Below are 21,319 nucleotides of genomic sequence, written 5' to 3'. Positions count from 1 at the left end.
AACCAAGCAACCAAGCAAACCAAAGCTATAAATAACTCTAAAACTCGACCACAACACATCACTTGTGATTTTTAAATGCTACAATTTCATCTTAAATTTGCTTGGAAAACTTTAATCACTTCATCCTTTGGAGTTGTGGAGGACAATCATAAGTCTTTGCCAATAGCTTAAGTTTTACAAAGTTCGTCTTCAATATCAAAGGATAGAAGGCTATTTAAGAAAGTCGAATTAAAAGGGCCAGCCTATCGATCAAGCTTTAAGCTTTGAAAGGAATTCATCCGTCTTATGTTACTGTCTTTAAGGTCATCCACAAGAGTTTTAGGAGCCGAAAAAATTACAAAAATTTGTTGCTTCCTTTTATTTTTCATTTTACCAATACGAGGGAGCTTAGGGGAGATTTTTAATAGTTTTAAAAGGAGCTTGCCTTTCTTCTTTCTCTACTTGAGTAGATGATTGACTTTAATATGCCGTTGAAGGCAAGAAAGGGATGGGCTTGAAAACAACTCATTAGGTTCAAAAAATGGGACATAAGGGATAATGACTAGGGGGTTTGAAAAGAAGCTAATGCTTGGGAAACAATAACGTAGGGGAGGGGGCTATCATAACAAGGTCTGTTCTCCGAGGGCTCTAGATTAATGGGAGAACAAGCAATATCTTCTTAAGATTTTGAATTAATAATGACTATAGGATCTTTGAGAGACCCATTTACAAGCAAGGGATAGGCAAAAATTGAAGGCACCTGTGAATTGGTTGTAAGCTCAAGAGAGCCACCCTTAATATACATGTCATCTTCCTAAGGCCTCAATGAGATATCCTCGACCAATGGGTCATTAGAAAAACCTTTTGCTTGTAAGGCTGGAGCAGTAAATAGGGACACTTGTAAGGAAGGTGCATGCACAATGGAGCCGCCCTCTTATCCCATGTGATGAACCACTCTTTCTCCACTAAGAACAGAAGAATTAGGAATACCCAAACAACATCATTTTCCAAGTGAGGGTTAGTATGTTTAAGGCCAAAGTCAGACGATTGATGCAATGAGATGAGGGCATTAGAGTTACTTGGCACGACACCTCCCAAAGACTTGCCTAACTCACCATCTTCTTGCTCATAACTACTATCATTGTTAAAGGTCGTGCAAAGCCATGGAATATAGGAGTTAGAGAATTCCTTGCATGATTCTTCAACTATAACCATTTGAAGCTAAGAACTATTGATATCCACATAAATGGAATTATGGATAAAATTTAAAGACTTCGTATATATGAGAATTCTCATGGAATCAAAGCATGATTTAGCTCTAGTGACATTATCCCTCGTAACAAATGAACCAAATTTGTTCCCTAACCACTTGAAGAACTCAATGTGCCAAACATGGAGGGGTACTCCATACAAGCATACCCAAACAACCCTAGTAACAAAAGACAAAACTGCATCCCAAGGTTTAACTTCACTAAGCCAATAATTCACACAATCCAAATTCTCCTTAATAAAGCCATTCATTTGGTCTTTAGAATCAAAAGTGATTAAAACTCTATTCCCACCCATGGGTGATACTTTATTAAAAGAGAAACTAGTACTAGATATTCATGTTTGCAATGTGGGAAGTCACTGGACATATGGATCACTGCTGGAGAGGAACTTTCAAGTCACTTTTTACTATCCTTAATTAAGGACCTTGAAATGACCTACATAAAGGCAATGCATAATGGAGGGAAGAGGCCAATTCTGGCATATATCAACACCTTTTCCATTCATTGGTATTAGAGAAATTTTTATGATTGTTGGGAGCTTCCTTTTATGCCTTATCACTCGATGGATGGTTGCTAACGATGGGATCTACACAAAATAAACTGTAGGTTCACTAAAGATGGCCAAGAGTATAAAGTTTGTAGATGTGACATAGCGTATAACGCGAAAAAGGACTGACACATGATCAAACTCTTAAAAAAAACAAGATCTAATCCAAGATCTTAAGAAACACAAGATTTAATACAGAATCTAAGAATAAAATAAAGCAAAGATAGCTTTATTAAAATTTGAAGACATAAACAAAGTTACAAAATATGAATATAATGAAGGTATTTATAGGGTTCTAAATCCTAATTTAGATGGGAATAAATTAAAGAGTCGTAATCTAAACAAAAAACAAAATTTAAAGACCTAAATTAAATAGAAGTAGTATTTTACAGTCCTAAAAAAACTAGAAAACATAAATAAAACTTATCTAGTGAAATAAAGAATCCATTTAAAACTAGAAATCCTTGTGAAATATGGAAATCATAAGTTTTCAAGTCTGATATGGATTTGTGCACTGCGTCATTCACACACACTTTACAGAAAATTTGACCTTGAATTTTAAAGTGCTGAAGAATAAAAATCTCCATTGAAAGATCACACCATATCTTCTTCTTGAATGATGTCAATAAGATTGGCTTGAGCAAAACTAATTTGAGAAATTTTGCATATTCTTTGGCATCTGTTGGAACATCTGGACAAATAAAATCAACGAAAACAACAGGAATTAAAGGGTTAGAAAATTTTTCATTCTCCATAAACTCCATAATTTGAGTTTCTTCAATCTCCACTATCTTCTTGGATTGTTTGTCTTCAATTCCCTTTGAAATCTCCATGATTTGTTGTTGTTCAATTCCCATGACACTTTCTTCAAACTCTTTGTTATTCACCATAGCGAAAGTAAATAAAATCAAAATTTCAGATTCTGCAATTTCAAATCCTTTAATCTTAGGGTCTTCAACTTCAAGTTGTTTTTCTGATGCAGGTTGCTCCAAATCTTCAACACCTTTTGATGTCTCAATAAGATCTTCTTCCACCCCCACATTCTTTGTTTCGTGGTTAACTCCTCTGGATTGATTCAATTTATGGGTTCTCTTCTCAATGTTATGAACTCCCAACAAACGATAAATCTCTAGCAATTGTCGCATAATTTTGTTTATAGAATTTTGATTTTCATCAATTGCTCTTCAAACAGCTGGTAACCCCTGATTTCTATCATGAGGTTGATTGCCACCACCATCACCAGTATTGGCCATCGTAATAAAGGTGAAATCCCTGCTTTTATACCACCTAACGCAGAGCGTAACGCAGAAAAGGATCGACGCACTAAGAACAAGATCTAATCCAAGATCTTAAGAAACACAAGATTCAATCTAGAATCTGAGAATAAAATAAAGCAAAGACAACTTTATTGAAATTTGAAGACATAAACAAAGTTACAAAATCTGAATAGAATGAAGGTATTTATAAGGTTCTAAATCCTAATTTAGATGGGAATAAATTAAAGAGTTCTAATCTAAGTGCAAACATATTTTAAAGACCTAAATTAAATAAAAGTAGTATTTTACAATCCTAAATAAATTAGAAAACATAAATAAAACTTATCTAGTGAAATAAAGAATCCATCTAAAATTAGAAGTCCTTGTGAAATATGGAAACCATAAGTTTTCGAGTATGATATGGATTTGTGCACCGCATCAAGATGTTTGAAGTCAATCTATAGTCTTAAGGAGTCGATTTGCCAAGAGGATGCAAAGCCATTGAGAAGAAATTGTTTCTCACAATAAGGCATAAGGTTGATTATAATATCAAAAGATACAAGGCTCTCTTAGTAGCTAAGGTTATACACAACATGAAGAATTAATTGAGTAAAAAGAAACTTTTTCATCTGTTATGAGATTTAGCTCTATTTAGCTAACTTTATCTTTAGTAGCTAGTATAGACTATAGTCATATCAAATAAATGTATAACCTATCTTCCTGAAAAGAGAATTAGAAAAGAAAAACTATATGAGACAACCTATAAGTTTCGTTAAAGAATGCCAAGAGTACAAAAAGTGTGAATTTTTGAACTCTATCTATGCTCTTAAGCAATCATCGAGCAAATGGTCCTAAAGAAAGGTTGTTATAGGTATCTACTAGTCAGGAGCATGACAAATATAAAGGCTATCAACGATTAGAAGGAATAATCAATTATAAATTTTTTTTTTCTCCCACTATATAAAATTCATGATATAATTTTGTTTTGGTATGGTAAATAAAATTTAAAATCGTTTTATTTAATAATGTCTATTATAAATTTTGAAATCTCTTCATATTTAATAAGCCTTTCAATCTTAATATTTAGATTTTAAGGTTGAATTTAAAATATTAATATGATACCATATCTTACCTTTAAATCATTTCTTATAAGTTTGTGTGAAAGGGAATTGTTGAATCTTGTAGGTATTTGTAACTAACACTTTGATTTTTTTTTAGAAGAGATATATTAATTGCTTTTTTTTCCAATACAGATATATTAAATTTTTTATTGTCAATAAATTAGAAAAATTATAAAATTTAAAATCAAAAATTGAAAAAATAAATAATAAAATACAGGCCAAATATTTTATAATAATATATAAACTAATAAAACAAAAATGGGATAATATCTTTTACGATCCGATTATTTTAATCTTAATTTATTTATCAAGACGAATGAAAACTGCAAAAATTCATTCCACTGGGGATTGCATTTAAGGCTTCTGCTTGAAAGTTTACACATCAAGCCATGTGCTTCCTCAGATTTGAGATTTCTATATTTTTCTAGCAGCCTACCGAGTACGTGCAGTGCAGCACTCCTATTCCCACGAATGCCTCTGTCAATTTCCCAAGGACAAGCGGTGCCAGTGAGGAATCAAATTCAATGCCTCTACGACACTGTGCTCAATTTAAGACAAGGGCCCTTCAATATTTTTTAATTTGTTTTTTTCTTTCTAAATGATTATATAAGATTTATAGTAAATCTTTTTAACCTAAAATATTATAATTATAGAAAAAATTGACTTGATCTAATTCAATTCTAAGAGTTAACTTGATGAGAGATAATTGCGCAAATCTTTATATCAAAGCTACTTTTGTTTTGAGAAAAATATTTTATTAAAAAATATTTTGTATATTTTTTAGCATTTGAGTACTTAAAAAAATGAATTAATAGAAAATATTATTTTTTTATAAAAAAAATTAAATTATTTTTAAAAAAATAAATAAAACATATTTTATATATAAATTATTTTTCACGAAATAAATAAAATTTTAATATAATTTCTTTATCTTATATTAATATAGGACAACATACTCCTCTCACGTTCAAACATAAACAACTAAAATGTGAAGTTTACAATAATAAATATCTATAAATAGCCTAATATCAAAGTAAGAATATACTTTAATACCATATAATAAAATCAACTTAATTCAATTTCAAAAATTAATTTAAAGTGAAAATGTTACACAATAGCACAATTTTCTTATTTGAAATATATATGGACAACAATAAAATATATTATCCCATATTACTAATAATTGTCACTTGACTCGATTTCAGAATTATAGCATTGTTTTCATCATAGATTTTTTCAATGACATTACATTAATTTTCATTGATTAAAGATCCCACCACAATTAAATACAATTGATACGATAAATCAATATTAATATCAATAATACTTATGAAAAAAATTATATGTATCATCTTTAAAATCTCTACTGATTGGGGTTTTAAGATACTCATTATAAAAATTTCCAGTCTCTTAGCTGATTTTAAATAATTGATTCCTATTTTTTTGAATTTTTTATTTTATTTTTTATTTTTAATCATATATATTTTTTAAAAAATTATTTTTTAATAGTAATTATATTTTAAATTAATTTGTGTAGGTATATATTATAACAAACTTCATTATATAATTTATATATTTATATATTTTCATAAGAAATATTTAGAATAAAGGTATTGTGGTAGTCTATTTCATTTTATTTTACTTTCTTATAATCTAACCAAATAGAAGTATTATACATTTCAAAAAATTAGAAATTTTATTCAAACATGATAATATTTAATTTTAAATACCACTTTTCTAGAAAGTTGCTTTTTTAAGAAAACGACTTTAAATGGTAATGTTGGTTTGTAGAAAATTTACATTTTTATTTTTATTTTCAAAATGTGAGTTAAATAGTAATATATATATATATATATATATGTATGTATGTATGTATGTGGGTGTGTTAATTCATCACCATTTTTTAAGAATAACTTTTAGTCCCTCACCTAGTGACCATTTAAATAATAATAATAATAATAATAATAATAATAATAATAATAATAATAATAATAATAATAATAGTCCTTTATCTTTTAACTTTAGAAACTTTATCTTTTAACTTTAGAAATGAAGAAGTTTTTATTGGAAAATTAAAAGATTAAAATATTATTAAAAATAAAAATTTTTTGATTTTAAAATTATAATATTTTCATAAATGACTAAGCTATGTACATTCAAAAAAGTTCAAATCCTTTAAAATTAGTTGGATTAAGCTATATAGAGTTTTGAATCAATATTAAAAAATTAGAAGTCGTTTAATACTATTTCACTTTATGTTATTTTACGTCTCTTTATCTTCTTCTCATTCCTTCTCCTATTAATTTATCACACATGACCAAATAATGTTAATAATATTTTCATTTTATTCCCAGTATGTGCTATATGCATTTTCTAATAGATGTCGTCATTTCTAATTTTATCTATTATCGTATTAATATTTATCTTAACATTTGCATTTCTATTGTACTCTTCTTGTGGGCATATTATATTTCAGATGCCCAACATATATTTCAATACAATATAGCTAGCCTAATCATAATTTTATAAAACTTACCTGTCATTTTGTTAGAGATTTTATGATTACATAACACACCTCCTGTACTCCTTCATTTTATTCATCAAGTTATGATACTATGAATTACTTCCTCATATATTATTCTATTTTTATGAATGATACCTCTAAGTTTTGCATGAAAAGTCACTTCACACCCTTACCTTTAGTTGTATACTATTTGATATCTAAATTTTATAAAAGTCTAACCATTAAGCCCCTAAATTTATATAAAAATATAACTATTAAACCCCTCAACTCTATAACGTGTATCAAAAAGTTAAAGCGTATGCAAGTCATATTCGCACGTTCACTAATTGCAAGGATTAAATAGTTACACTTTTATAAAGTTCAAGTGTTAAATGGAATGCAACTAAATGTGAGGTGCTAAAAGACTTTTCAAATAAGGTCAAGGGTCAAAATATATTTTCAGCCATTTAACCTAAATACTTAAATTGCATTGTGGCACAATAAAAGGAAAAAATAAAAAACCATCTAATCAAACCTCACTTTCATTTCTTGTACAAGAACTAAACTTTCAGTACATAATTCCATCTTACTTCTGTTTAGTCTAAAATCATTATTCTTAAGAATCATTCTCCACAACTTCAATTTATGATTAACTATTTCACTAATTTCATCCAAAAAAAATATCATCTGCAAGTAACATGCATTATAAGATATTATTTTGAATATTACTGAGTTTCATCTACAACTATGATAAATAGATATGTACTAAAAATGGATCCTTAATCTAAACTCACTATCATGAGAAACTTATCCATATCCTTATCCACAAACATTTAATGATATTTATATATTTAAAAACTGTAAAAATCCATTCCACTGCCTCATTGTCGTTCCTACGAGCCAAGCAATAGGATGAGTGACCCATTCGGGATTTAGCATTTAAGGCTTCCGCTTGAAAGTTTACACGATCAGCCATGGGCGAACTCGGATTTGAAAGTTCTATATTTGTGTAGCTGCTTACTGAGTACAGTGCAGCAATCTTATTTATTCCTCTGAATGAATGCCTTGTCAATTTCCCAAGGATGAGGACGTGCTCCTGAATCCTGAGGAAACAAATTCAATCCCTTTATTTGCTCAACTTAACACGAAGCACTTTTATTTTTCTTAAGTTTCGTTTGCTTCGCATAAAATAATTTGTATATAAAAAATATTTTTTATAAAAAATATTTTTTTTAAAAAAATTATTTTTTATGAAAATATTTTTCGTTATTTGATTATAATGTTAAATTAATGATATATATTTATTTCATGTATATATAAGTATGTTTACATTTTAATAAGATTATCAAAATTTAGAAAACAGAAAATAACTTTCTTTTTTAAATTATTAAAGTTTATAAAACAGAAAATAACTTCCTTTTTAAAATATGGAAGTCATTTTCCTTAAAAATACTTAGTTTTCCCTTTGATTAGAAAAATATTTTCCGTTGATCTATTTTTTTTAGTGTCCCAAATATCAGAAAATAAAGAAAAAAATATTTTTCGTGAAACAAACAGAGCCTTAAATTGAGATAATTTTCTTTTTACAAATAATTATATAATATTTATAATATTTTTAAAATTTAAAATATTGTAATAAAATTATTCATGTATATTATTAATAATTATAACATAATTCAATTTCAAAATTACAACATGATTTTCTTTATAATTTTTTTAAGGATATTGCATTAATTTCTGTTGATTGAATATCTCCCACAATTAAATACATTTAATACAATGAATAATATTAATATCTTCATTTATAATAATATTTATATAAAAATTATATAAATTTTCTTTAAAATCCCTACTGATAAGAGGTTTCAATGAAAGAGCCAGCAATTCATTTTAAGAGGCAAAAGGAAATTTAATGTTTATGTACATATGTTTATAATTTTTTTTCATAAAGATATATATATATTACCAAGCTGGGGCCATGGCATCCCTCAGCTCCCTAGCTCCATCGCTGACTTCAAATGATGAATAGAATATTAACGTTTTTAGTTTCTTAGTCGACTTTGAATAATTGATTCCTATCTTTCAAATTTTATATTTTTGTTTTTTAATCATATAATTATATTTTATATTAGTGTAGGTATTATAAGAAACTTCATTATATATAACATTCCAAAAAATTAAAATTGTAAAAAAAAAGAATCTAAATAAAGAAAAAAAGAATTTTAATCCTTTAACTTTTAACTTTTAGAAATTAAAAGGTTTTTAATTGATAAACTAAAAGATTAAAATATTATTGAAAATAAAAATAATATTAATCTTCTCTTTTTTTATTTCCAATGTGTTCTACATGCACTCTGTGGCAGATGTGATCATTTATAATCTTATTCATTATTTTGTTATTATACATAAATTTTAACTTTCACATTTCTATTGCTCTTCTTGTTTTATGTTGTCTACCTTAAGTGGCCACCATTCACTATTTACAACATAATTGGCCTGATCACAAGTCTATAAAGCTTACTTTTTATTTCGTTAAGATCCTAAGATTGCAAAGCACACTCGTTGTACTCTTTCATTTCATCCATTAAGTTTCGATCTTATAAATTACATTTTCATTTATTACTCCATTTTTTCTTATGGTAGAACTTAAATACTTGAATTGATTGTATTTTAACACTAAAATCCATCTACTCAAACCTCACTTCCATTCTTTCTATAAGAGCTAAACTTGTAATAAATATATTATGTCTTATTTTTACTTAGCCTAAAACGCTTCCTCTCCACAACTCCAATTATGGTTAACTCCTTCACTGCTAGTGTTGTGAAAAAATCACACCCACACAAAATAAAGAATATAAAATTTAACGTGATTCGATGTAAGCCTATTCCACCAATAAATCCACTATCAAGAAAAAATAATTACAACCACTAATTATTTTTCTCATCCTCAAAATCACTCAAACAAAACTCATAAAATTCAATACACCTCTTCACTTTGTGAGCTCTCTACAATACATTCCATATAAAGGCCAACCAACTATTTATATATAAAGGCCACTAAAATCTAGTTCTTTTAGAACTCTAATTATTAAACTTCATAATTTAAATTCTACTAAACTTTTTAAACTAATTATACTTTCTAAACTAATTATACTTTCTAATTCCAATTGGGCTTGGACTCTAACAAGCTCTTCCTCTAAGTCAAATAGAATTAGTTTTCATAATTTCTGCAAAAGTCTATTTTTTCTTGGGTACTTCCTTGCACTCTTGATTGTTGATGTTGCCTCTTGTTTCCACTTGCATTCTTCCAATCAATGTACTTCCTTCTAATTTGTAAAGATTCTTTGCACCAATCTTCTCAAACTTCATGATCACAATAGCACTTTGGCTAACTCTCATGACTCCACTATGAATCGAATACTCATAATCCAAAGAATCTAACTTACCCAAGGAAATTAAGTTCCTTTCAAATTTAGGAGCATATCTCACTTTATCGAACACTTTTACTCGATCACCATGCAGCTTGATCTTCACTCTTCCAATACCTTCAACTTTCATCTTATTCCCATTGGCTAGTTTCACTTTCTCTTATTCTTTCTCTTTAATCACATCAAACCACTCATTCTTTAAGCAAATATGGAATGGGCAAGCAAAATCCATTAACCACTCATCTTGTAATGAATCTTTTGCCTTTTCCTTATCATCATCCGCATTTAAACATTTACCATCAACACCATCATCTATTGCAATTGCAACAGTTCCTTTTTTTATTTTTCACGACTCTTCTTGAATTGTTTAAACTCTATAAGATCTTCCTTCATCTTCATACAATAGTATTGAATGTGACCCTTCTCATGGCAGTAGTAGCATTCTCTATCTTCATGGTCTGCCCATCGTCTTGAGCTCGATCTATTATTTTTTTCTCCAATTGTTTCCACATGGATTGCTTCTATAACGACTAGAACTAGCAACAGAAGCTCCACCTTCATTGCTACTACCTATTTTCTTGAACTTCTCATCATCTAAGATAACTATAGTAACCTCCTCTACCTTCAAAGTCTCCTTCTCAACTATTAGGACTGTCACCAAGCTTTTCTAAAAGTGTGGGAGAGAGATTAAAAACAAGAGGGCTTTATTTTCTTCATCAACCTTCACACCAATACTAATTTATTAAAAATATTAAGTTGATCTCTCACATCAGTACCTTTATCCATTCTAAGTTGTTACAACTCCTTCTTCAAGTATAAGTGATTTGTGAGTGACTTTGACATGTATAGGCTCTCTAATTTTTTCCATAAAACAACTGGTAAAGTCTCCTCCCAAACATTATACTTTACATCTAGGGCTAATGTCAATCTAATTGTACTCACAGCCTTTTGTTGAAGTTCCTCCTAATCATCATCTTTCATAGTTGTCGGTTGCTTCTCGTTCAATACTTTGATTAATCCTTGTCGCATAAAGACATCCTTTACAGTGTTTTGCTACAGACTAAAATTATTTTTCCCATCGAATGGTTTCACCTCAAATTTGTTGTTCAACATCTTGAACCATTACTCTGATACCACTTGTTGTGAAAAACCACACCCATACAAAAAAAAAAAAAAAAAAAAAAAAACACAAAATTTAGCATGGTTCAGTGTAAGCTTACTCCACTAATAAATCCACTATCAAGAAAAAATAATTACAACCACTAATTATTTTTCTTACTCTCAAAATTACTTAAACAAAACTCATAAAATTTAATACACCTTGTCACTTTGGGAGCTCTCTACAATATATTCCATGTAACAGCCAATCAACTATTCATATATATAAGCCACTAAAACCTATTCCTTTTATGACTCTAATTATTAAACTTTATAATTTAAATTCGACTAAACTTCTTAAATTAATTATACTTTCTAAACTAATTATACTTCCTAACTCCAATTGGACTTGGACTCTAAAAGCTACTTTCATCTATTAAGACAATATCATCTGTAAATAACAAGCATCATAAAAAAATCATCTTGGAAGTGATTGGTTAGCTTACAAGTAAGGTAAATAAGTATGGAAATCCACAATTATGGAAAACTTGTTTGTATCTCCTACCATTATTCTTACACTTGTGACTGCCCCTTCATACTTGTCCTTAATAACATTCATATATTTGAGATTGACTCCTTTATTCTTCAGTACTCACCTAAAAACTTCTCTCAATACTCTAACATGTCTTTTCTATGTTATTGAATACCATGTGTAGATCCTTTTTCCTCTCCTATAAATTTTACTTAATCTCCTACAAATTTTCCTTAATCTCCTTAATAGAGAAAGAAGCTCTGTTGTAGATCTACCAAGCATAAAGCTAAAAACTTGTTCTCTAATACGTTAGTAGTGTCCTTAAGTTTGCATTCAATCACTCTTTTCCATAGCTTCATTGTGTGACACATCAGTTTAATGCCACGATAGTCGGTACAACTTTGGATGTCTCCTTATTCTTAAAAATAGGAATCAAAGTGCTCTTCCTCTACTCATTTTGCATCTTTCCAAATTTTAATGTGATTAAATAGCTTGGTTAACCATGCTACTCCAACGTCCCTAAGGCACTTCCATACTTCTATCAGTATACCATTTGGGCTACAGGCGTTATCTATCTTCATATTCTCCATGGTCTCTTTAACTAAGGTTCTTCTTTTTCAAAGAAACTTTAAGGTTTGCAAAGTCATCCTCATGACTCAAATTTAATAGTTGCTTAAGGTAGCATCTCCATCTCTTTTTTATATCACTATCTTCTAATAAAACTTATTTATTATCTTCTTTAATGCACTTAATCTAATTTAGATCGTTGTCACCATTTTTCCTCCGAATTTAGATCTCTATCCCTCTTTTCCCTCAATTGTGCTAGCTTGTACGTCTCATTCTTTCTCTCCCACGCCCCAATAGTTGGTACAAATTGGTCATAATTTTACCACAAGCCTTGCTAAATACTTTATTAACTTCTCTCTTTGCCAATTTATATTTGTTACCATGATGATTTTAATTCACTTAAAAATGAGAATTTAACTATTTATTTTGCTTATAGAACCATTTTAAGTAACAATATTTTGGTGAATAGAAATAACTAAAAGAAAGGAAATAATATTTAGTGCATTAAAGTTGCTTCTAAAATTATGAGTTTTCTATTTTATTCTATTGTGAAGATTTAGTACATCAAGTTCTATTCTAACAACATCTTAATCTTTTTGTCCAAATTAAACACAAATTGCTGTTAGAGAGAGCTAAAATGCATAAAATAACTATCTAATTAATTAATCCCTTCCTTTCTTCCCCTTCTCTCCCTAGCTCCCTCCCTCTCTCTTTGCATGTGTAACACCCACCATTTTTTGACATCAAAATTTCTATCACAGATGGAATATTCTGGCAAATTCGAAGATTTCTTGAATGAAGGAAAGGGTATTAGAAGGTGTATATGTTTATGTATATGTGTGTTTGAGGTGTTCAAAATGCATTTTAAAATGAAAATGTTTTAAAGTTTTTCTTTTCTATAAGTTTTTAAGTGTGTGTTTTGGGCAGGCAGCCAAAGGATAGACTTTCGGTGGCCGAAGTCCCTTTCGCTGCTCACATACTCTTTTTAGATAAAATGAACTCTGGCAGTCAAAAGTTGCCTTTAAAGAAGATAATATATTAAGAAATTTTTTTTATGTAGTTTTGATTATGGGTAATTTTTATTTTTGGTGCTTTAAATTGAATATATGGGTAAATATGTAGATGAGTTTGATTGTATTTTAAGTGAGAACCTGGTAATATTAATGGTAATGACATGCATAACCATGGTAATTGTACTTAATCTATGCAGTTTATGGAAATGTGATGGTGAATAATTGCATAGAAAGAAAAAATGAGTTGAAGGAAGAAAGTTTCTTGCTTCTTTTTGCCAGCTTATCATGTTGCAACACAACTTTAGTTTAAAGAAAATAATGCTTCGTCTCACTTGATCTCGTTGCAAAAGCACCCTCTTCCTTCTAAACCACTTTTTTTTTAATAAGCAAAAATTTTATAAATTGTAAGACTCTAAAAACATAGCATGAGTATCGCCAACTAAGTTAAGTTGATAGACTATCCCCTTACTCTTGTATACTAGTTTACTATCGTGTTTAATTCTCTGTTACAAAGACAAATGGAGGGTTGAATTAACTGAGTGTTAATAAAGGTAAATTAGGTTAATTAAGGGTTAGTTTATTTCTTTAATGGTGGGTTAAGTTATGATTGAGTCTAAACCATGAGTTTTACCATGATTATGTTACTTTATTACACAGAAATTGTTTTTCAAAAAATTAAGAGAAATTCCACCTTTCATTTTAGCTATGTACCCAAAATTTAACCTTCTCAAAATCAAAATTTCTTTTTCCTTTAGCTATAATTATATTCAATAACAAAGATGAAACTTTATTGTCTAAAATTAAAATGTTTTGCTATATTATAGAAATAACATGAATTTTTAAAGTCCAACTGGCCTTAAAGTAAGAAAGCGTAAATCATTGCACGGTAAAAGCTAGAGCAACAAGGAAACAATTCCACCTAACTCGAGTGCCCATCACTGAAGGCGTGGGTGGTGTAGCATGGTTGAGAAGTCGTTGAAGCTATTAACCGCTCCCCACCGACGATCATTTATTGCTCTGCTACCAATTTTTTCTATATTAAACCCCCTTTTCTGCTTGCTACTGAGCACCAATAGACCAATTTTCATGCATTGCTTTATGATCAATCTGCACTAGTTCTTTCTCTCTCTCTAACTCTGGAGAGGCTTAACTTGTTGCAGAAATGAGCATCCTTTCATTGGTCACAGGATCGCCTGGTCCTAGTGGGTTTGGATCAGCTTCTACCGCTGAACAGGTTACTGAAGGGATTGATGCTTCCAATCTTACTATTATTATCACTGGTTAGCTTTGCATTTTCTCCTCTTAAAGCCTATTAATTAGTGTAATAGTAATGTGATAAGGTTATTTGTGTGCGTGTGTGTGTGTGTGTTTTGGTATTAGTTAGATGCATGGTTTTTGTATCAAATTTCACCACACTGTAGCTTTCCTTCTACTAGCAGTCAATGGAGAAAAAAAAAAAATTTATTTTCTTCCAGTTTTTCTTGAAAATCAATTTTTGTTGGTATTAAAATGTGACCTTCTTTTATATATGCTAGATTACATCACTGTAAATAACCCTTTGGCCTTTGTTAAATTCTGGTATATATCATCTATAACACGTGATGACCTTCAACTTGAACCCATCATCCTTTACATAAATGCTGGTCCAATATAATGATGTACTAGCAATTATAATCTAAAGAAAGAAGAAGAAGAAGAAGAAGATAAAATACAGAAGTTTCGGTGCAGGTGGAGCAAGTGGGATAGGGTTGGAGACTGCAAGAGTCTTGGCTCTTCGCAAGGCTCATGTGATTATAGCAGCAAGAAACATGGAGGCTGCAAATAAAGCCAAGCAATATATTCTTAAAGATGTTCAAGATGCCCGAGTAGATGTTATGAAACTGGATTTGGCTTCCATCAAATCTGTCAACGAATTTGCTGACAAGTTCATTGCTCTTGATCTACCGCTTAACATCTTAATGTAAGTTCTCTCCCTCTCTCTCTCTCTCTCTCTCTCTCTCTCTCTCTCTCTCTCTCTCTCTCCATGTTTATCGTTTCAGATTTCAAGGTCTTTTTTTTTTATCAACTTGCAATATTAGCCAACAAGGAAATTTAAATCTCTCTCTCTCTCCATGTTTATGGTTTTTCAGATTTCGAGGTTTTTTTTTTTATCAACTTGCAATATTAGCCGACAAGGAAATTTAAATTTAATTTCCTGTATTCCAGAAACAATGCTGGCATTATGTTCTGCCCCTACCAGCTCTCTGAAGATGGAATAGAGATGCAATTTGCAACTAATCATATTGGTAGGTGAACTCCACAGTAGTATTCATTGTTCAGCTCAAAATCAAGATATTTTGAATTTATGAATTTTATTTTGTCTACATTTTCTCAAAGCTTTTTTTAACTACGAACTATTTTGCATATAAAATTAATTTTTTTTAATTTATTACATTTAATTTTTGTGTTATATTATAGTAAAATATAATTAAATTTAAAATAAATATATCCTATAAATTTGTTATTTCATTTATTTGGATATGTATTAATTTTTAGTATAAGAAATTAATTTTATCAATAATCCATAATTCATTTTATATAATTTATTAAAAATATATAGATACATATATTTATTATTTTAATTCTAATTTTATATTTATTTTATTAAAGTGTTATTCTTTCATTTAATAAACAATTATATATTTTATTTTTCTCTACCAAATTATTTAAATTATATCAAAATCAAAACAGACAGTACGTGCTTCTTAATTAATTTTCTGACAATTTTTTTTCCAGCTTTTGTACAGATGGACTTTCTCTGTCTCTAAGGAACGGAAAGATTACAAAATATGTTAAATAAATTATGAAAATATAAATTACAATGAATTTGTTTTGCCTATATTATTCGTATAAATTTAAAATATAAAATATATAATAAATTTTATTTATTAAATATATAAATTTTATATAATAATTTTTATTATTAAATATATAAAAACTTATAACAATATGTTAATTATTACCTGTTATTGGCTATAAAATTGTAGTCATAAACATTTTATAATAAAATTATAGTTATTAAAAAAAATGATAGCAATAATTATTGATATATAAAATTATTTATAATAATAATAATTATTGTCATATCTTTTTTATGTACCATTACCAATAATTATTCAGGTTGCTATAAAATATTAGCTTTATTTACAGTAAAATTATTGTTACCGTAAAATTTTTCTGTTAATTCTAATATTTGTTAGGGTGATATTTATATTTTAAATTTATGATAGATTATATTTGGGCAAGAATTTCTCATAAGTGTGCCATTGATAATCATAGGTATAGTTAAAGAGTGATATCACTTGAATTTCAGGTCATTTCCTCTTGACAAACCTTCTCCTGGAGAAAATGAAAGACACTGCGAGAAGCACTGGCATTGAGGGTAGGATTGTGAATTTGTCGTCAATAGCCCACATCTACACTTACAGAGATGGAATTAATTTTGATAAAATCAATAATAAGAGGAGGTATCTATGTGTATATTGCTTCTTCATAAATGGTATTGAAACTGTTGTTTAAGTTAGATGAGTTTTTATGGTCTGAAAATGACTTCACGGCATCATTTATGCCACAGTTACTCTGATAAAAAGGCATATGGGCAATCCAAGTTGGCCAACATACTTCATGCCAAAGAGCTTACCCGCCACTTTCAGGTATAATAATTGTTCTTTGCAGATGTAAAACACAGAGCATGTTCTGTTATATATTTACACCCATTTTAATTAATGAAGAAAAATAGTTGAAATTCATATATTTACATATTCATATATTTACATAATTCACATTGCACATTAAAAATAAAATAAGAGAATGTGGATTAAGGAAAATTTTTATCTAAATCTGATCTATCATAGATTCAAGATACAAATTTATAGGACTCATATATTTAATAAGTGAATCGCACTATATATCTTGTATCTTGAATCAGTGATGGACCGAGTTTAGGTAAGAAAAATCCATCAATTAAAATAGTTTGATCGTATTTAACATAGAGTACTAAAAAGATAAAAATTAAAAAGATTTATAATTTTTAAATATTAATGTGAATTTACAAACATAACTAAATGAAGAAAAGGATTCATATAGGTAGTGCTAACCATTTAAGATTAACCCTTATTTAAGATTAACACTTATTATGTAGATGATGTTATTAATAATTTAAATGTTATTTTAAAAAATTATTAATTTAATTTTAAATTGAAATTTTAAATTGATTGACTGGATCCAAAATCATTAATTTTGAATTGAATCATATTAATCTTCAAATTTGATCCTCAATTTTAGTAGCTTATGTGATAATCTTTACCCATTTCTTGATTTTTCTTCCATTTTATGTGCAGGAAGAGGGTGTGAACATTACTGCCAATGCAGTCCATCCAGGATTGATAATGACCAATCTCATGAGATATTCTGCACTGCTAATGAGTATGTTCCACATTCCACTGAAAAAAATACTATTTAATCTATATATTTTAATGAAATTATTATTTAATTTTTTTAATTTTAAAAAATATATTATTTAGCCTCTATATTTAAAAAAAAAAATTCAACACAATTATTCAATTCTTGTAATTTAAATAACACAGCTATTTGATCTTTAGAATTTTAAATTCATTAACTATTTAATTTCTTTTTTACAATTATTCTCTTCCTTTTGACTAACTTAACTAATATAAAAATTAACGAGAATGACTCAACAATCATGCATTAAAAATAGGGAAGACTAAATAGTGTATATCTTGAAATAGAGAAATCAAATAATTAATTTTATTAAAATATAAATATTAAATAATAATTTTCCCTGTTATATACTCTATGTCCTGAAAGGTTAATTTTAGGGAGGCTAAGTTAAAAGATTGTTAGAGTGTCCTAAAGGGTGCTTTATTTTTACTCTTTGTGCAGAAATATTGAAGTTCTTTAGCTTTATTCTATGGAAGAATGTACCCAAGGTAAGTTTCTTGCTTTTTAAATTACTCCTTACTCCCTATATTATAGCAAAATTAATAAGTTGATCATCATATTTTGAAAAGCAAATTAGTTTGTCCCTAAATTTTAATCATGTCATATACTTTTGTTCTTTTATTTATTTTTGTCATTAACAATAAGTACTTTCATCACTCGGTCTATATTTTTCAATTTTTGCCATTAACGATAATTACTTTTATCTCTAGTTTTTTACTATAATAAATATTTTTGTCTCCAAAATTTTATTATTATTAATATTTTTGTTCCTTACTGATCACCTTTTAGTCTCTTGATTAATAGTTAAATTAACAAAAAAAGGTCACAGAGAATTAAAATATGATATACTAAATCATCTATTTTTAAAAAATACAAAGATTAAATCATTAATTTTAATAAAATCACAGGACTGAATAGTTATTATTATTATTATTATAATAGCTTTGCCATTTGGAATGTTATCAGGGAGCAGCAACAACATGCTTTGTGGCAGTTCATCCAAGTTTGAAAGGAGTCAGTGGAAAATACTTTGCGGACTGCAATGAGATAAAGCCAAGCACATTTGCTAGGGATGAATTACTAGCAAAAAGACTCTGGGATTTCAGCAACGATCTCATTAGTTCTGCTTCAAAGCCTTAATATATATATATATATATATATATATATATATATATATATATATTAATTTCTAATCTTCGAGGCTTATCCATGTTTTTTCACAAAGCAATGAGATAATAAATAAAAGCCAGATGCACATTTCTTCTCACTTCTAATACTTAAAGAGTGAGTGATCCAAACAGTGCTCATGTTTGTTAGTTCCATTTATATATATATATATATATATATTCATGTCTTATTTTATTACTCTATGTTTGTGAGACATCATCTTTCACCATCATCAAATAATAATTTAATCAATAAGTTTAAAATCTCACTTTACTTATTAACCCAATTATATCCTAAGAGATATCATACTACTAATTACTTATAGTAAATATACTAATTTGTCCATCACATTCTCTTGTAGACATAACTGATATATTTATTACTTTAATTTCATAATACACCACAAGTATTTTTATTAATAGTCCCTCAATAATAGATAAAAATTCATTTCTCTTGAACTTTTATGTCCTTTTTCCATCTACAACCAAAGCCAAATAACCTACCTTACAATATTTTTATTTATAGTGTTATTCTCTTCAATCCTAATTTCAATAGAAATCACATTCAATCGAGGAATAATACTATAACAAACGTTTTACTCTGAAATAATCATTTATCAAATTAAAAGATATTTCTCCCACTTAAATTAGAAAAAAAATTAAAATCTTATTAAAATTTTGAATCATGCCCTTATAATCTTATTAATTAAAATGGTAAATTTATTATTTCAATAAATTTTTATTAATTAAAATATTAAATTCTCGTTAGATAACACTTATTAAAATTTAAATTTTAATAGGTGTCTTCTATAATTACTTGATTTTATATAAAGTATAATTATTTTATTACAAAAAATAAGATAATTTCACATAAATTTATAACTTATTTTATGATATTTTTGTAAAATGATTATTTTTCCGTAAAGTTCTTAATTATGAAAATTTTATTAACTTAACAGAAAAAATAAAGTTTCCTCAAATAAAAAAAAGCACATATAATATTTTTTTTAAAATCTAAAAGATGAATTATATATGGTTAAAATTTATATCAACAAGTTTCGGTTTATTAAATATTATTTATTAAATTTTTAAAAATTATTATATGTATTTTTTTAGATGAAGAAACTTTTTTTTATTAAATTAATAAAATTTCTATAATTAATTACTTTACAGAATAAAAATTATTTAATAAAAATTTAATAAGATGAATTGTAAATTTAAGTGAAATTATTTTTTTTATAAAAAAATAATTATATTTTATATAAAATCAAGTGGCTTTAAAATTTTTATAATATATAATATATTTAATTTTTAAATAATTAACAAGAGCTCTTGGTCGAACATTCAATTCTCTCCGTAAATTAGTAATTAATTTTAAAATTTAAATGACAAGTCAAATAAAACTTTTCATAATTATAATTGTATAAAATTATTACAAAAATTAAGACTCGATTTAAAATTAAAATCAACTAAATGTAAAATATTAAAAGTCAAATTGTACTAAAATCAAATTATAAAAAATAAAACAAAACCTTACTGAAAGCGAGATTCAATTATATTTCCTAGACAAACTTTTAATTAAAATAAAAACTGCACACTCCAATACTTAAAATTTTAAAAATTTTATATGGCTCACTTATAATAATATAATAACAACTAAAATTAATAATTTAAAATAATAGAAATTTGTTGTGGGCACATAAAATAATAGAAATTTAATCTTATTTTAGAACAAATTTTAAAATAAAAACAATAACCACCGGCAGAATCAAATCTCGGTTTTACCGTTTTATATCAATCTCTCGCAATATATTAAGGTGAAAAAAAATTAAAAAAATTTATTAAAAAAAAAAAAAACTCAACGGGCCTCATGGTCATCCCAGAAAGCCTATTGCCCGAACCACCCAAGCAGACCCAGCCACCACAACGGCCGCGAAAACTGGAGGAACAATCAAATCAATCTTTGATTTCACGAACAGTTGAGCCGGCAAGCACACAATCTCTCCCGGCAAGTCTACCGGAACTCTAACGGTTCCCTCTACTTCGCACTTCCGCGAAAACGACGACGACGTAGATATCGCTGATACAAAAGCAATCTCCGGCGAGAAAGAAGCCACGGCCACTATCGTCGTCAGAAGCGCAGTCCATGTGGCGGCGTATAGCAGAAGAGGAAAACGCATTGAAACCCGATGGCGCAGAGAGGCAAAGAAAGTGAGAGACATTCTGAAGAAATTGTAGACCAGATGTTTATTGAAAAGTGTAAGTGGGTGTTTATATAATCGGAGAAGAGAACTACCTGACCCTGAACTGACCTAACCTAATCTCAACTACTTTTGTT

The 21,319-nt window shown here is 28.1% G+C and overlaps 2 protein-coding genes across 3 annotated transcripts; one reads left to right on the top strand and one right to left on the bottom strand.

Moving 5' to 3' along the window:
- Positions 1 to 14,370: 14,370 nt before the first annotated feature.
- Positions 14,371 to 19,113, top strand: LOC110672874 (short-chain dehydrogenase TIC 32 B, chloroplastic). 2 transcript variants are annotated; one of them, XM_058144707.1, is made up of 9 exons: positions 14,371 to 14,595; positions 15,044 to 15,275; positions 15,521 to 15,600; positions 16,668 to 16,821; positions 16,929 to 17,007; positions 17,695 to 17,779; positions 18,257 to 18,303; positions 18,782 to 18,968; positions 18,999 to 19,113. In XM_058144707.1, the coding sequence occupies exons 1-8, from the start codon at positions 14,478 to 14,480 to the stop codon at positions 18,953 to 18,955; spliced, it is 969 nt and encodes a 322-aa protein (XP_058000690.1). In that variant the 5' UTR covers positions 14,371 to 14,477; the 3' UTR covers positions 18,956 to 18,968; positions 18,999 to 19,113. The 2 variants fall into 2 exon arrangements, with proteins under 2 accessions (XP_058000690.1, XP_058000691.1); XM_058144708.1 differs by having other exon boundaries at positions 18,782 to 19,113.
- Positions 19,114 to 20,686: 1,573 nt separating this feature from the next.
- LOC110672887 (uncharacterized) lies at positions 20,687 to 21,269 on the bottom strand. Its single transcript, XM_021835814.2, has one exon. It carries the CDS (start codon positions 21,201 to 21,203, stop codon positions 20,856 to 20,858), a length of 348 nt encoding a protein of 115 aa, XP_021691506.1. The 5' UTR covers positions 21,204 to 21,269; the 3' UTR covers positions 20,687 to 20,855.
- Positions 21,270 to 21,319: the final 50 nt, after the last annotated feature.

Source organism: Hevea brasiliensis, chromosome 3 (genome assembly GCF_030052815.1).
Source record: "Hevea brasiliensis isolate MT/VB/25A 57/8 chromosome 3, ASM3005281v1, whole genome shotgun sequence".
NCBI lineage: Eukaryota > Viridiplantae > Streptophyta > Magnoliopsida > Malpighiales > Euphorbiaceae > Hevea > Hevea brasiliensis.
This window is presented reverse-complemented; position numbering and strand designations above follow the sequence as displayed.

Coding starts and splice junctions, on each gene's coding strand:
- LOC110672874 (XM_058144707.1), top strand. CDS start 14,478: ATGAGCATCCTTTCATTGGTCACAGGATCGCCTGGTCCTAGTGGGTTT. Junction 15,276..15,520: donor CTACCGCTTAACATCTTAAT/GTAAGTTCTCTC, acceptor CCTGTATTCCAG/AAACAATGCTGGCATTATGT. Junction 18,304..18,781: donor TATGGAAGAATGTACCCAAG/GTAAGTTTCTTG, acceptor GAATGTTATCAG/GGAGCAGCAACAACATGCTT.
- LOC110672887 (XM_021835814.2), bottom strand. CDS start 21,203: ATGTCTCTCACTTTCTTTGCCTCTCTGCGCCATCGGGTTTCAATGCGT.